The 17,264-nt window shown below is 46.5% G+C and overlaps 1 protein-coding gene across 2 annotated transcripts in view; it reads left to right on the forward strand.

Moving 5' to 3' along the window:
• The first annotated feature begins 608 nt into the window (after nucleotides 1–608).
• The window catches only part of CCBE1 (collagen and calcium binding EGF domains 1), a 238,895-nt gene continuing 222,239 nt past the window's right edge, over nucleotides 609–17,264 (forward strand). Inside the window, exons 1-2 of one of the 2 annotated variants that reach the window (XM_061169196.1) lie at nucleotides 609–1,465; nucleotides 1,905–1,985. In XM_061169196.1, the coding sequence (XP_061025179.1) occupies nucleotides 1,335–1,465; nucleotides 1,905–1,985 (212 nt within the window). In that variant the 5' untranslated portion in view covers nucleotides 609–1,334. Of the gene's footprint in view, nucleotides 1,466–1,901; nucleotides 1,986–17,264 lie in introns of those variants that run through there. The other variant, XM_061169198.1, reaches the window with a different exon arrangement.

Here is a 17,264-nt window from a genome sequence, read left to right on the forward strand (position 1 = left end):
CAAATAAAATCGTAAATGTGAAAAACCTTTGGAAAATTTAAAAACAATCTACAGAGAAATAAGGATACCACTGCTATTTTAAAATGTCAAGATGTATGTGATATGCACGGTGATTCTCAGTTGCCCAGAATATTTTGAATCAAAACACCTGCTCACCTAACCAATTAGCACACCGGTAACTTGTGAACAAGCTACCTTTTCACCTCCTCGTGCAACCTCCTGCTCTTGCAACTTATTTCTGGGCCACGACCACTAGCTTGCTCAGCGGGGCACGTTTATGTCACGAGCTTCTCTTTAACAGGCACAGAAACGCCTAACGTGCAACCAAGTGTGAAGATGCAGGCGTATATATATGAGTTACAATTGGGTCACCACCAGATGAGCTGATTTACCGTACCGCCCGGCAGCCCGGGTTTTCAGGATACCCGTTAACAACCCCGCGTTAACTAGCAGGGGGCAGGCGCTGATTAACGGCCCCCTTCCGTGTCTCACCTGATCTTCCAGGAGTTTCCAGCTCTCACGTGTGTGCGTGGTTTTGAAGCAGCATTAAAGCTGCTCAGGGCAAGAGGATTTAAAAGCCCCCTCAGAAAGAGCTGATGAGAGCTTGTTGCTTGTTCGACCGGAGGACTAAGGGGCTTTAATGAAGACAGACCACGCTCTAGACATGGTGCAATTTCAGGTTTCAGAGAAGGCAGTTTGGGAGAGCCGCTGGAACCTTCACTTCCTTCCTCCCTTATTCTGCTAAGGAGAACCGAGGTAGCGGGAAAGGACAGTGTAGGCGCTCGAGGGGAGAAGCCAAACATTAGCCTGACCCGGGTCCTTGGAAAGCAACTGACAACAGGAAGGAAGCTTATTAACCCCTCTGCTCCCCCTCCCTTTTCCCGGGGTGAGAATCGGCTCCTCCTCCCGGGCGTGCGACCCCGGGGTAAAATGCAAGCGGCCGCCTGCTTTCCGCACCCTGCGCGCGGCGCCCGGCAGAGGAAGAGGCAGGCGGCGAGGGCGCCGCCCCAAACCGCGTGGAGCGAGTTCGTCTCTCCGGCGTGAACCTCCCGAGCGAGACGGCCTGGGCCCCGCGACCGTCGCGCCGGCTGGGCACCGCAGGCGCCCCATTTCCCGGCCTCTCTTCGGAGCTGGCACTCTGCACCCCAACCCGTAGCTTAATTCCCCTCAACACCACGGCGCCACCAACCCCGCTGCCTCGCGCAGGTGGCGCAAACGCCCCCGCCCTCGGGCGCCCCCTGCCGGGGAGAGGGAAGGCGGCGGCGGGCGCGGAGGAGCCGGGCGCAGGGCGGGGAGAGAGCTCCGGCGCCGGGAAGAAGCCGGGAGCTTCCCTGATGGTGCCGCCGCCTCCGAGCCGGGGAGGAGCGGCGAGGGGGCAGCTGGGCAAGAGCCTGGGTCCGCTTCTGCTGCTCCTGGCGCTGGGACACACGTGGAGCTACCGAGAGGAGCCCGAGGACGGCGACAGGTAAGCGCTGCCGGTCCCTGCTTGGTGCGCCCCGGCTTTTGGGGTGCAGGCGGTGCCCCTTCCCCCCACAGCGGTGACCCTCACGCCCTCACTCCCCGGGCGCGCAACTGTTCTGGCCTACGTTAAACTCTGCTCCCGGGTGAGACCCTCCGCGCCCTTAGCCCTGGCTCCCCCATCTGTGGGTCGGGGCACCGAGCTACGGCGCGCCGCATTCCTGCCGCCCTTCAGTGCCCCGCTTCTTCACCTTTTCTTTCCCTTGGGCCTGGGTTCCCTGCGTTGGACCCTCGCCGGGCCCGCCCCTGACCCTGGAGTCCGCTCCGCGTCCGCGTTAGGGAAACCAGCGCCTGGTCGGCGCGCGGGACGCGGATGCCCAGCGCGCGCGCGCTGCCCTTCGCTTTCCAGCGGAGAACCAACTAAGTTCCTCCAACTTTTTCCACAGAGAAATCTGCTCGGAAAACAAAATCGCCACGACCACGTACCCGTGTCTGAAGCCTTCGGGCGAGCTCACTACGTGCTTCAGGTAAGTCTCGGGGCTCCGCCGAGTCCGTCCGTGCGCGCCCGGGCTGGCTGGGGAGGCGGCGCCGCGCAGGAGGGGCTTGGAGATCCGCTCGGGGGCCGGGGCCACGGTGGTGGGTGGTGGGTGGTGGGTGGTGGGTGCTGGGTGAGTGCTCCTTGGTGCAAACGCTTTTTTTTACGTGTGGTTTCTGCGCCGGAGCAACGATGGGCAACTGAGTGTCGGCACCTAGAGTTCGTGCTCTAAGAACCTGAGGGAGGTGGTTTACTGCTCCCTCGAATACTTGCGTGGTGGTTGGAGAAAATGTTGAAAGTTTCATAAAGAAAGCGGATCGGATTGTGGGTGTAAACAGTGCGGCATAGCAAAGGTGAATGGTTTTGCGTTTTGTTTTGAAAACATAAAGGCATACAACTAGGAAATACTTGGTCCTTGGCTATCTTTTGATCTTCTGCCAGGACAGAGTGTGACACTGTCACGGCCTCTGTGGGCAGGAGGATGGGGGAGGAATGCGGGCCGTCGATAGGGTTAAGTGAAAGCAAAAAGCGTCAAGATGGTTGAGCCACAAGAAGAGGATCCAGTCTCCCTGAAAATTCAGTTCACAGAGCCTGGGTGCTTGTTAAAGCTAAGCATGAATAGGGCTAGGGAATCTATAGTATGAAAAATGCTCCCAGGTGGTTCTGATTCTCAACAAGGTGAATCACTGTTCCCTGCTTGCAATTTTCTGGAGGTGAGGGTTGACTTGTCACCATAGGCTTCTGTGCCAGTGCCCTCAGTGGAAGGAGGCACCCACCATAAGCGCTTATGAGTTGCCTGCTTTTTAAAGGTTCTGTGTGAGGTACAGGGATCAGACACTCCACCAGACTCTATCTCTGTCTCTGGGAATCGTGCACTGTTTGGGGTGCCAGGCTAAATATTGGGTAGTACAAGATAATACAGCAATCCTCAGAAGTGAACTTGAAAGAGAAGGAAGTCGCACTAATGATGCGGTAGCAGATGAATCCTTTGAGTTGTTTAAAAAAAAAAAAAAAAATTGCATGTGCTCAAAGGTTCAGGTGTAAGTGGTTACAGGGCTGGTCAGTTTAGGGGTACAAAGGCACCATCAGTTACGTCACGTACCATGCTACTGAAGTGAAGCAACAGTCAAGTCTTAGCCTTGGGAAGGGCGCCTTCTCTGGGAAGTGGGTGGTGACACTGAACGAGACATGTGAGTTAGTGGGGAAGAGGGAGTATGGTTCAGTTGGCAGGTGAAGACTTGGAGAGGTTAACTGGGTAAGCAAGGTCGCCCATCTGGAGACCTGACCTGACCTGGGGGTGCTGGCTCCAGGACTCTGCCTGGTGTCAGCCCTGTGTTTCATCCACACTATTTCTTAGGACACATTTTTCCCCCGTCACCGCAACCTAAAACCTCTAATCTAACATGGAACGTGTCCCTGAGATGGTTTGCTCATTTATTTGGTCCCTGAAGGTCAGACTGCACATAAGTCAGTGACAGTTACAGAATGCATGTCCGATTTTCAGAAACCATTGGTGCCTGATTAGTGTTCTAAGCTGATTTCATTCGTTACGCTGTTACTTGTTACGCTGTTAACAGAATTTAAAAACAGTGTGGTGTTTTTCTGCACTAAGCCTCTGTAGGAGACATTAGCAGTGTCCTGATATGTTTTCATTAACAGCCACTCAAAGAAACAGCTTATGAGAGCTAACAAAAAGGATATCTTATTTCTAGGAGAAAGGAGCTTAGAGGAATGGGAGGGTGTTTTCAGCTGAAGAAAATGGTAATGGTCCCTGTGAATATTGTTTCTTTGGTTTTCCTTTAAGAGTTCTATGTGTACTTCATTGGTTTTATACAATTGCCATAGTTTAGTACCTTCCTAAAGACAGTCAGTTGGCAGTTGCTGCCCCCATTTTGAGCCCCAAGAATGGAGGAATGCTGTGTGCTCTTCGGTTTGTGAATTCTAATTGTCCTGGCTCTGTAGACCCTTGCTACTCCCGGTGTGGTCTGGAAACTGGCACAGGCATCTTCTGGGAGCTTGTATTGTCTCGGGCCCCTGCCCAGAACTCCTGAATCAGAACTTGCATGTTAACGAGATACGCATTAAGGCTTGAAGCGCTGCTGTAGAAACCCGTGTCCTCACCCAAGTCATGGTGCAGACCTGTTTGGACAGATCCTCAGGAGCTCAGAGGCCCCTGCAGATGAGTTAGCCCTTCTACCACAGTAATGTAAAATCAGACAAAGAGCCAGCCTTCCAGGAAATCAGACTCCTGGACTGTTGGATGACCCTTAATTAAAGTGAAAGTAACATAGCAGAGCTACTGCTGTTCAGGGAATGCTTTCTGACTGCCTAGAATCCCACTCTTAGCAGATGTCTCTGGTGAATGGCTTTTTGCAGAAGAGAATGCATACCGGAAGTCACTCCTGAATTTAGAAGGTGGTCTTTTAACACTGGCTTTCGAAAAACCATTGACATGGAGGTATGGTAGATGTAACATCTGATTTGCCATTATTCCTAAAAGTCATGTGGAGACTGAGGTGATATGGAAAAGAGATGGGGTTGGAATACTCTGTCCTGGACCCCACCACGCTTGTACACTTCTGTTTTCCATGGTTTTACGTAAGCAACACCTTTCCACTTAAGCCTTATATTAAATGACAGTTGGAGGGTTTACTATATATTCACCACTGTCCTATGCACTTTATGTACATACAGCTGTAATCCTCAAAGCCACTCTGTAGCATGTGTGTTGCCTCAGTTTTACAGAGAGAACCGAAGCTCGGATTAAGTCCACTTGCCCAGGGTCACAAAGTTAATACACGGCAGAGTCGAGGTTCAGACCCAGGTTTGTCTGACTTCAAAGTCTGGGCCCTTTCATCATCCTGGTGGTGTCTACAGATGTGGCTGAACTTTCCAAATCTGGCATCTAAGTAAGGAAGAAAACTATCCATTTAGAGGCTATAAACTCGAAAGAAGCAGATAACTCCAGCAGCCACCGTGACCACAGTGGTTTTCTGAGTTACGATTGCTCTTGATCTGTCTCAAACAATTGAGCTTACATTACCATGTTATACACGACGTTGGTTCCTACATGTATAGCTTTCCTTCCTTGTAGGATTTCATCGTAATCACAGGGTCTGTCTCTAGGGACTCTACCCCAGTGTGCATTGAGCCAAGTCCCCAAAGCTGATGAAACACTGAGCGAACGCCTTTGGCAGCTTAAGCTTAGAGGGCATGTTTGCTCAGTGTTACACTCTGACATGGAACGTATTCTTTTACCAGTAGTTAAGATTTCAGAGTGTGTGTGATTTATCTAGACTCTATATTTATCCTAGCCAAAGCAAGCCCATAAAGTTATCATGGCATTTACCCCGCTTGTGGCTATTAAAGTTCTTCCTACAAGTTAACTTTTTTCCTCCTTTCCCAGATGACGTAGTTTTTGAACAAAAGGTTTGTGTTTACCTTTTCTTTATGGGGGTCTCATATCAAGAAAATGATGTTAAAGTCTTTAAAAATAAGAAAATGTAGGAAACATCAAGAAATCAACTTGTATTGAGTGAGTCTGTGTCCAATAAACATGCTAATTAACTCTGGATCCATTAATCAATTAAGGACTTGAGCATCTATTATGAGCTTAACATAGTCCTAGAAAATGCTTGAGCGTAGTCCCTGGTCAAGTTTTACAGACTTGATTTTTTAGACCAAGGCCTCTACGACTGTAACCAGTATACAATGTACATGATTGAGTTCAAAATTGTGTAGTTTTATACTATGTGATGGGGAAGAGATTAGAAGCAGCTAGGAATGGCTTTATGGGCAAGAGAAGACTTGATTGTCTTTCAACGTGGTTCTTTAACAGAATGTTCGGTGTTTGTTGCATTAGCTATAATCTTCAGCTTTGTGGTTCACAGACCTACAAGTAGAGGCCCTCAGCTGTATTTGTCCCATCGGTGCTGTCTCATGAGGGTCATGTTCCCGTGGGCAATAATGACATGGGGATGCAAAAACTCCCACTTAGGATTTGGCAGCACTGTTGCATTATCTCAATTAAAATGTGGAAGTTAACGTATTTCTGCAAATGTGTTTACTTGGAAATTGGAGAGCAAGAAGGTCACTTAATTAGAACAGCACCACCAGAGGGAGAGCCCCGGACTTTAGCTAAGTCTCCATTGGAGGAAGGGCTGGAGAATGTGCTATCTGGCAGGTCCCTGAGTCCCTACACAGGGCTTTGATGTCAAAACATGCATAGTAGAAACTCTCTTCCCCAGTTTGAATTCCAGCTCTACTGCTTCTGTGACCTTGAACATTTCTCAATCTGTGTGCTCTAGTGTTCTCCTTTAAGTAAATGAGGATCACGTTAGTACTGCAGTTAGAGGGTTACAGGGAAGATGAAATGAGTTGATGTACATAGGAAGCGCTCAGTGAATGCTGCCTCTCAGGCTCGCTGCTGGGTCTCCCCAAGTCTGGCGTGGTGAGTGCACAAGCTGGGCGCTCAGTAGACATCTGTTGAGTTTTGAGCTTTACAGTAGACATTTTTGAAAGAGCAAATTCAGACCCTAGCCAGAAACCCTGAGGGTGTTTATAGCAGTCACACGTCAGCTGTTTTTAGTTGCCTCTCCAAATGTAGGCTGGCCCAGAAATCTAGCGCCTTGGGAAAATTATCAATACCAAAAGGATATCTTTTGCTTCCTGCCTCCTACCTGACTACACGATGTCCTCTGTTCACGTAACTATAAAAGCAGGCAGAAGGCACTGTTACACCATTTTAGAGGCTCTTAGAGATTTGCCCCCTGTCCAGGGTCATGAAGGGTCTTATTGGCAGAGACAAGACTAGCGATTAGGTCTTCAGCCCGGTTCTGGTCCCTCCCTTTTCCCTCCCCGTTCTGTGGCCAGCATAGCTTAGGACCCACTCTGAGGGCAGCTCTGAATTACTGTTGGCTTATTCAGGGCTTGTGGGCCCCCTTTAAGAAAGCATTTGTATCTTCATGACTGCTGTCCATATTCTAACCATAAGGAGGAAGTAGTCCAAATGTTGTGAAGAACAGAGCAGGGGACGGATGGGGGTGGCTTCATACAAAACTGCCTGAATCACAGATAAGTTGGAGGCAGCCTCATGTTTCCCTGTTAGACCCTCTCTCCCACTGGATGGTTAGCTTGCTGAGCGCCTAGTTCCTGTGTCCTCTCATCCATGACTGTAGCCTCAGAGGCTAGCCCTGTGCCTGGACAGGGTCCATACACATTGCCGCGTACACAGGACTCGGTGGATGAATGTTAATGTTACAAGTAAACAAGGAGATTTGACCGAAATCTTTTAGGTCTTCCAGAACTTCTGTTGCTATCCGAGTATGCCTGCTTTCTAAGCTGAGTTTCTTTCTGCTAGAAACCAGATTACTTGCACCTCTGAGCTGCTGCCATTGTTTGCATTAGTTCCCACCTTGACCTGTTAAACTTTAATTGCTAATGTGTTACAGGTGCTGATTCTGGCACTTATATAGCTCATTCCATGGACTTGTTACTTTAAATAGTACCTGAAGAGGATGTGGGCAGTCGTGCCCAGTGTGTTGATTGCCCCGTGGACACTGGCTTTGAAGTGGTGGTGATCACAGTTTTAAAGGGGATCTCGCTCCCTACCCACACCCTCTTCTTTAGCTTGAGCAGGTGTCAGGAGAGAGGGGAGGTGGAGGATGTTGGCCCAGGCAAGGTTCTCTCTCACTTTTCACTCATTCTCTGGGGAACAAGACAAAAGGGTAGGAAACAGCTAACAACTGAACTGGCCACAGAAGGCCATGCTTTCACTGGTGTCCTTTGAGACCGGGTCCAGTTGCTACTCATTGTCCCCAAAGTTATTGATGCCTGACTTGCTACATTCACTCCCCTTCGTCTTTTCTAAGTGAAGCTGTTGGGTGGGTGCACCCGGAAAAAACAAATATGCTCTTTTTTCTAGAATACCCTACTTTCTCAGATGGTAGTTTGCATTCCAATCAGTAATTTAAGTTCAGTGGTTCAGCTTCTGCAAACTTACTACCTTCCTGTGCAGTGGGACCCTCGCTGCTTCTGTGCATTAGAGGGTCTGCCGGATTCGGGGCATTGCTGACTATCCGGAGAACAAAGGTCTCCATTCTATCTCAGCTTATTGCTTTTTATTTGGGGGGTGAAAAGGTAATCAGCTGTAACATCTGCAGCTTCTCTTCTGCCAAGCCAGGTTCTTTTCCATAAAAGCCATTTACCAATTTCAAAGTTTTACCGGCGATTGCGTTCCTTATTCAGAGCTTGCTATGTGCCAAGCACGTTCTAGGCACCCAGAATACATATGTGAATAAGTCAGGAAAACCCCCCAAACCTCTGCCCTCATGGAATGCATGGATTTTAATTCAATTTATTTTTCAGTAAAGGAATTTCGAGCCAAGGATGTCCTTGGGGACATTTGTTAGATGATTATCTTTGGCACACATCCGATGTCACATTTGGGGGGACTAAGAGCTTAATTTCCTGTGGCCCAGCTGTATCCTTTCAGCAAAAGAAAACCCTACGGCTCCAGGCAGGGACACGAGAACCCGGGGACGGTGGTAACTAATGTGTTTTTCTTCTGCTAACAGGAAGGGAACTAACACGTGCCGCAAGTCCCTTGCTTCTAAGAATTATTGGAATGTGAAAGCATTCCAAAGAGAAGGCCAATTCTCTGGCTGTGTGTCCTGTGAGACAGCATCAGAATGGGCCAACTAGGAACAGATACCTCGTGTGGACCCGGTTCGCCTCAGCCTAGGTTGCCCCATGTTTGCCAACAGTAACTTTAAGCAGGGTGTTACGAGAAGGCATGCCCCTCCTACATTCCTCGACTCTAATAACCCATTACAGGTCTGTGTTCATAAATGCATCTGAGCTTTATGGACAACTTGTTTACATCCTGAAGTACCTGTACAGGGGGCGGAGTGGTGTTACCTCTACATATTTAATCCCAGTCAAGCAAAGTACATCTTTCTAGCTTCAAGGTATGATTCACGTGAGTCAAAAGTAGGTGTGAGAGCTTGGAAGAACAACTGTATTGCCTCCTTGTTCGGTGTGTTAGGACGTGAGCTAGGTCATCTTTCCATGCCCTTCATGACTTCGGAAACTTGGACCACGTCCATTCTAGCCTTATCCATTCTCAGCCTTTCCACCCCTTGGCCACTACTCTGGTGTGTTCTCTGATATTTGCCTGTGCTGGTGTGAGGCCCCCATCCTTAGTCCTCTGGGAACAGTAGGAGCTGCTGTCAGCCCAGTGGCTGCTGGTGCAGAGAACTGGTAGGAAGCTGGGAGGGCCCTCTGCACTGGGATCTGGCTCGGGAAGTTTGGTATAAAGCAGGGATTGGCCAAGTAGGGCAGGTGGCATGTCTTTATACAACCTATGATCTAAGAATGCTTTTTACCTTGTTTAAAGGGTTAAACTGTGCAACCGACCTTACTTGGCCCCCAAACCTCAGATATTTACTGTCTGGCCCTCTCCAGGGAAAGTTTGCTAACTTCTAAAGTGCTATCTTAATACTACAGACTGGCAGTGGAGTTCTCCATCCATATGGAGAACCTCATCCACAGGTCTGAGTCCTCAAGGGGGCAACCTTGAGGACATTTAGGCCACTTCCTCTTTGGGGCCTTTGCCTTTGTATTGCCTTATTGTATCTGGGTCTCTGGCCTGAGCATCTTTTCATTGTGACTTGATTTCCTGATCTCAAGGAATCAACCATAGTTATTGTTGAGCTGGAACTTTATTTCCAGTCATCTTCCCTTAAATGATTCTCTAAGTGAATGTAACTTGTCGGGATGTTTTTAAGAAGCTGACTTTACTGCAACTAGTTAAGTGCTGACTTACTGCTGCTTTTCTGTGTGTTCCCAGACTGGCCTTCCTTGCCAGTTGAGTAATCCTTGGATTGCCTTGGCTAGTTGCCCACAATCCGTAATTCCATATGTCCTTAATTCCCAACCTGTATAGTGATCGTCACATGCTTTGACTCAAAGCCAACTCTCCATAAACTTGTTAGTTTTGAATTTCTACAGTGGAAGGCCTCACATTCAAAAATCAAATGAGAGGATGTATTTTATTTGAGGAACACACATCTAGAGAAACAGTTATTTTCAATGAAGAGTGTCCTAAATCAGTGTTGCAACATTTCACTTTTCCTTTTATGGCTAAAAAGTATCATAGGTTGGCTCAGTTGCACTGTGCACAACATCAGTAATTAAACTTTTGAACTTAAACTCTGAACTGCCTTTTTAACAGTGCCAGCTCTTTGATTCCATGAAGATCACGGAGACTCCTAGGGTGATGCCTTTCGACACTGAGGGTGGGGACAAAGTAGTGGAGAAGGAAAGAACTACTGAAATACTCTGAGGAGAGAGAGGCAGAGTCTAATGGTATTTTGGAGAAGGGAAAGGAGGAAAATGTTGGAATGCACCACTTGACATATTAGGCAGATAAAGAAATGCCCTGGGGTATAGCAAAGAAGAAAATTATAGGTATAAACACTTGATAAGGAGTATCCTATGGAGATGAAGTGGGGTGAGAAAAAGATGTGGATATTAAAGTCATGTAGGAGCCTCTGACCTTGGTAACAGCCATTTTAACGGACTCAGCTGAACGGAGGTTAAATGAAAGGCAAACTAAGCTTATAAAGGTCGACAGATTGACACATGCAATTTTTGTAACGTCCTGTGTGTGTTCAGCACTACTCCCTCAGAGGTCGGAGGCCGTCTAAAAGCCAGTGCGGAGGCCAGGCCGTGACTGCCCCCTCCAGCTCTCCCCTCTCTTTGCTTCCACTTGGCATTGCTCTTGGTAACGTGTCCATGTGTTACTCTGGAATTTTCCTATAGTGAAATGACTCACGGCTTTGGTGGTGAAAAATTACAGGTCAGAGTGGAGGTTGGCTTCCTGGGAGCCCAGCAAGACCACGAGACTGTTTATTGGAGGCAAGGTCATTGCCCAAAAAATGCACTGGAATTTAGTTCTGGCAGATTCTGTAAAGGTTAGAGGAACCTAGAATGTAACATCAATGGGGTTTTATCTCTGAGAAAGTTTGGCTGAAGGATTTTAATTCTGTAAAAATCGACTTTAGTATTATGTCGGTTTTCTGGAAATCACTCCTGCCCATCAGCTGGGAGGACATAGGGAAAGATAAGTATGGGGCTCTGCATAAAATCTACTTGGAGGTCACTTAATCGGGCTGCATTTTCTACCTGAAACACGGGTTGAGAGGAGGGGAGGGAAAAGGGGGGTGGGTCTGGGGGAACTTTGAACGCAAGAGCAGAGATCACGGAGAAACGCAAGCTCGTGTGCTTTCCTCTGACGGCCCTGTGTGTGAAGGCTCACTGTCGGGAACTAGCTTGTTGTCCTGTGAATTCTCTCAAGTCCCAGAGCAGGTGTGTGGCGGAGCCAGACAGTCTGGCGCCAGAGCCTGTTGTTAACCACTAGGCTCCTCTGAAAAGCCTGACAACTGTGGTTACCTTGCCTTCTGCCAACCATAAATTAAAGAGACGTTTAGACGAGGGAAGGAGGATGCTAGAAATAAGGATGCCAGTCCTGCTGGTAAAAAACATAAGTAGGACAGGTTTTCAAAAGTAGACCCATGAACCAACCACCCACCCCACCCCATGTTAGTTTGCCAGGAGCGCCTCGGCAAACTACCATAGACTGGGAAGCTTAAACAAGAGACTTTCGTGCAGTTTTGGAGGCTAGAGGTCTGGGACCAGTGTGGTGGCAGGGTTGATCCCTTCGGAGGCCTCTCCTTGACTTGCAGGTGTCCGTCTTCTCTCTGTGTCTTCACAAGGTCTTCCTTCTGTACTTGTCTGTGTCCTAATCTCTTCCTCTTACAAGGATACCACTTCATATGGCATTAGAGCCCATTCTCATAACTCATTTTAATTCTGGACTATATAAAGCTTTGATCTCTAAATAATCACATTCTCCGGTACTGGTTTTAGGACTTCAATGTATAAGTTTTGGGAGGACACAATTCAGCCCATCATATCCCCCCACCAAAAAAGCCCAGCACACGCTGGGACCATGTGATAAAGGGGACGGTTTTCATACACACTGCTTTCCATGGGCATCACGGTCCACACGGTGATCCTGAGTTATCCAGTGAAATTAAAGTGCCGTTAATACCACTGAAGAAGGAAAAACATTAAACCATAATGTTGTTTGCAGTGATCCCTTCTGTGGTACCTCCTTCTCTAGCTAAATGATGGAGGCTGTGATCTGTTCTAACTCCCTCCATCAAGACATCACTGTTGTAAATGCTGAGGCCCCCCACCCCAGACCTACTGAATCAGAATCTGCATTTTAACAAGGGTCCCTAGGTGTTTCCTATGCACATTAAACTGAGAAGCCTTGTCCTGATCATCACTGTACCGTTCCGGGACTCCTTCCTCACACGTGGCTCTTCTTTGCTTCCTACTTGCAAAGCACTGCCTATGGCTTTACAGCCTAGACTGTGCTTGGAATCACCTGGTGAGCTTTAAAAAAAATTCCATTGTCCAGATGGTACCCTAGAGCAGTTTCATCAAACTCTGGAGGTGGGTGCCAGACACTGGAAATTTTTGAAGCTCCTTGCACGATTCCATTATGCAGCCAAGGTTGAAAACCTTGGAGCAGAAAGCAGAAGGGGGTGAGCCGCCTGATTCCTTGCCAACGGAGAAATGGTCCCTGTTTCTTCCTTCTATGGCCATTGGGCCTGGGTCCTCATGTCTTGTGTAGTTACTGCAGGTCCATGCCCCTCGGCAGGGAAATTTACAGCTAAAGCTTGTGTTGGTGCCTGGTGTCTCCTACTTCTCCTGTCGGGTCCTACTTTTTCCCTCCTGGCATCGCCTTTCTCTTCTGAGTTGGATGGTTCGAGGGCAGTCAGGAGAGTGATGAAGTGGGCTGAGGTGGATCAAGAAAGGTGGTCCATTCCTCATGAGCTGATCAGTCCTAAATCCCCTGGTGCAAATTCTATCACTTTTCATTTCCTATTGCAGCCTCTCAGCTTGGTGTCTGGAGCTACTTGGTGACCTTTGTTGCATTTTTAAAAAAATGTTTTGTTGCTGCACTGCATGAACTTTCTCCCAAGATATAAACATGGCTCCGCATATTATAAATGAAAGCTTTTCAGTGTCAAGCTGTGTCTTTCTTTCCTTGCAAGCATCAAACACAAACACACTATTTTTTCCACGTAGTATGATAGGAAATCTATGTGCTGGCAGAGTTTCTCTTCCTATTCCGTTTCTGTGTTCCTCTTCAACTCTTCAGGCCTCCCCTCTGATAACTGAAGAAACTTCTCAACCCCCAGCAAACACAAGGCTTTTTCTAGGTTTGCGTTAACTTTGTGCAAAACGAAACAATGTGCTCTGTGGTTTGACTGCATAGTTATCACCTAAGCCCTGTATACACCATATGGCCGCAGACCAGGCAGTCCCCAAGTAGGTCCATATGGAATGCATCGTTACATACATGTACAGTAAGTCCCCTACATATGAACGAGTTCCCTTCCGAGAGCACATTCATAAGACCAGTTTGTAAGTCCAACAGAGTTAGCCTAGGTACTCCACTAACACAATCGGCTATATAGTACTGTACTGTAATAGGTTTATAATACTTCTCACACAAATAATATATAAAAAACAAGCAAACAAAAAATATATATATATATTTTTAATAGGAATAGAAAAGAATTTTATTTGAGCCTAACTGAGGACTATAGCCCAAGAGACACAGATTTAAGAAGTACTTAAACTGTGTTCCACCTGACTGCAAAATGGGGGAGGCTTATATAGGCAAAAATCACAAAGTTACAGTTAGTCACATGAGTCATTTATCAAGAATCATAATTGGAGCTGGCAAGAAGTCAGGATGCTTGTCAAATAAGGATTGGTTGGGGTCCGAAGTGGTTGCACAGGTACAAGGGGAGACCTTGAGACCTAGGCAGCTGCTAGCAGATACTGTTTTAAGAACGACTGATGGTGTCCTTGAGTCTGATACAGCTCAGAGAATTCAAGTTCTCAGTGATACAGGAACATGTCTGAAAGCACATCCACAGTGGCCACCCGGCTCCATTTTGAATGCCTGAACCATAGTTATTCCGTTTTGATTTTTAAATGGTTAAATCAGATTTTAGTGGTTAAATCAGATGTACAATGCATGTTTGACAGGCCAGAAGACAGGCTGTTGTAGTTAGCATAAAGGTCAAGCCAAACCATGTGTAAGCCAGAATGACTTCCCATACCTGTGACAATTTCTTCCATCACTGGGGAAGATGGGAAGCCATCGGAGGTTGGGAAGTAAGAGAGTGGCAGGATCTAATTTAACCTTAAAATAAAAGTCTCCCCAGCTACCGAGCAGAGACTCACTTGTGGGCCTTTCTCAGCCGTGGAAAAGAGGCTTTATTTTGAGGAATTGCACAGGAAACCACATATCTGAAGAAATATGTCGGTCATAGTTTCCAGGGGACAAAACACGCCTGGGTAAAAGTAATCAGTTAAGTAGCATTTATTTTGAGAGTTGATAGTAAAGAATTATTGAAGAAAAAGCAACAGTAGTTGCATTTTCAGACTGCCTTTGTGAATGATGTAGCAAAACGTTTGTGAAAACCGAAGAAGCACTTGATACCATTCTCCTTGGATATACATGTATTTCAAGCTCAGAGAAATTATATATAATTTTGACAAATTCATTCTCCTGAAGCTGTCAAAAAGTTAGGTCTTATTTTAGTTCTCCCTAAAAGTACTAAAATTGGCAGGAATAAGTACTATCTTTAGAATATACAGTTTAACATATATCCTTATTCCTTTGGGATCTTTTTGACCCATTTTAGAATCCCTGGTTCTTCATCTTTATCAAGGGCAGGACTATGCAGTTTTTAAAAATATGCTGTATTAGGAAAAAAATACCAAAAGCAAAAACTTTCCTATTCTTGATGTAAGAGACACCAGTTAGGGGAGGGTATCCTCTCGCTTAGAGTCAGAGACAGCTCAAGTGTTCAAATATTCATCGGCAAACACTTTCTCTTAATTTTCTCCACACTAAAGAACATGGTCCACATGGATAGCCATATGAAGATTAATAATCTCATACTATGTAGTATGAACTACTACACGAGGACTAAAATAAACATTTTTAATCTTACAGTACCTTGAAAAGTACAGTACAACAGCTGGCATCCAGGGGCTGGCATCGAGTGAACAGGCCAGAAGAGTTACTGACTGGAGGAGGTGAGAGATGGTAGAGCTGAAGGATCGTCAGCATTAGGAGATAGGGCAAGCTGCAATTTCACGCCTGACGATGATGGCACAGGTTCTGGTTCCTTGCTGCATTCAATTCTATCTACCCTCTTAAAAAAACGATCCAGTGATGTCTGGGTAGTAGCTTTTTTTTTTTTCTCATCATAGATGACATCCTGGGTTTGAAATAAAGATACTGTACTACTGTACTCTATATAGTACTGTACAGGAAAGTACTCAAAAGCACAACCACTTGTAGAGGATGCACGCACGTGACAATGTATGCCAGACACTTGAACTAACTTACACGACTGGACATGGGAATGCGTGAAAGTTCGCAACTTGTATGTAGGGGACTTACTGTAATTGCCATTCTATTCAAAAAGAAAGATGCAGTCATGCTGATTAAATCATAGAAATAGAAGTTATTATAAATTAAGGAAATATAATTGCATTTCCTGGGTAGATGTGCTTCTGAGGTTCTTAATGACGGATTTCTTTGAATTGGAGGCTGGCAAGACGCGAAGTGGTTCCTAAGTGACCTGAGTTCTTAATAAACTTCCAGAGTCTGTGACAGCATGATGAGTGTGGCACTCTATTAGAAAGGATATAATAGGAACGGGTATTTAAAACCTTAGGCGAAGATGTGAAAGGATGCTGACAATTTACTAGGCATGTCTGCCACCCCAACTATCTTCGAGTCCTTTCCCAGAGACCCCTAGTGTTTGGGAAACACATTTCCAGGTCATGGCTCACATGAAAACAGTCATCTGTGGAGGGCACCTTGAGGTCAATGACAAAGGATGCTTAAGGCTGGAGGCTCTGGTCAAGGAGGCTTTGGCAGTCCAACTGCCACTCTGGTGTGCCAGAGCAGGAGGAGGTTGAGGTCTTGGCACACCTGGAGCCGTTTCTGGGTAGTCACTGCTGCTGGGGTCGGGGGGGTGTGCACCCATGGGGATGCTCCAGTGTAGACAACCCCCTTGCAGCGTTTGGCCATCAAGCTGTTTATTCTTGCTGTACCTCCAAATTTTGCCTCTTCAATGACTCCTTTCTTGGCTGTTATTAAAAAACACAATTTCTCCTGTCCATCCTTTAAAATATGACTTGCATCATCTTTAGGCTGTTTATTCATCCCTTAGCTTATACACAGCTTGACTCTGGATTGTCCTGATACGCTTGGTATGTGCTCATACGGGTACCTTTGATGTGATGGAAGCCTTAATTTGGGGAAGCCCACGGTGCTGCAGGGACCATATTTAACTCCTCTTGCCCTGAGGAGGTGAAGGTTTCATCCATACTTCTTAGGACTCTACAACTGAGAGGCTTGGCTCCCAGGGGAAATTGCCATCATGAAGATGAGGGGAAAACACCTTCTTAGAGAAGTGTGTAAAGGAAGGATCGTGCTTTCTAGTTACTACAAAAGAGCGCAAGAAAGAGGTAATTGTCTCTTTTTGAAACTTTACCTTTTTGTATATGATAGCAATACTTGCTCTTTACGTGTTTTACATCATGAATGACTGGGAACTGGAGATCCTCCATAATCTTGGTCCTCCAGGATAATGACAGCCAAGGGACTGGAGTGTATTTTCCCGGTCTTTTCTGTGCCTTTACTAACGGACATACTCGTAGTTATTACTTGCGGACATAACGTAGTTATTACTTACAGAAACAGGTTTGTTCTGCAGTCGCTTTTTTCACGTAACAATAGGTAAAGAACACTTACCATTACGTGGGATGCTAATTCATTTTTACAACATAGTGTTCTTTTATAGCATGGTATTTTTATTGTATGGATGCATCGTAATTCATCTCTTCACTGGAGAGCTTCTTATTAAGCAATTAGCAGATGCTGAGGGTTTTGGTGGGTTCAGGCTTTACATTTAAGATGCAAATTTCAAATATGTCAAGTTTTACCTAAACGAATCATAAGAGAAGAATCTAGAGTCACCAGATAGCATTTTGGTCTGGAAGCTGCAGGACACGGCCTTTAGTGTACAGCTCTGCTGCTGTCCTCCTAGGATGCCTGTAACCCTCTGGCTCTGGCCCTAGGTGTGGGAGGGCGGGGCTT

This window comes from Eubalaena glacialis, chromosome 15, assembly GCF_028564815.1.
Source record: "Eubalaena glacialis isolate mEubGla1 chromosome 15, mEubGla1.1.hap2.+ XY, whole genome shotgun sequence".
Classification (NCBI taxonomy): Eukaryota; Metazoa; Chordata; class Mammalia; order Artiodactyla; family Balaenidae; genus Eubalaena; species Eubalaena glacialis.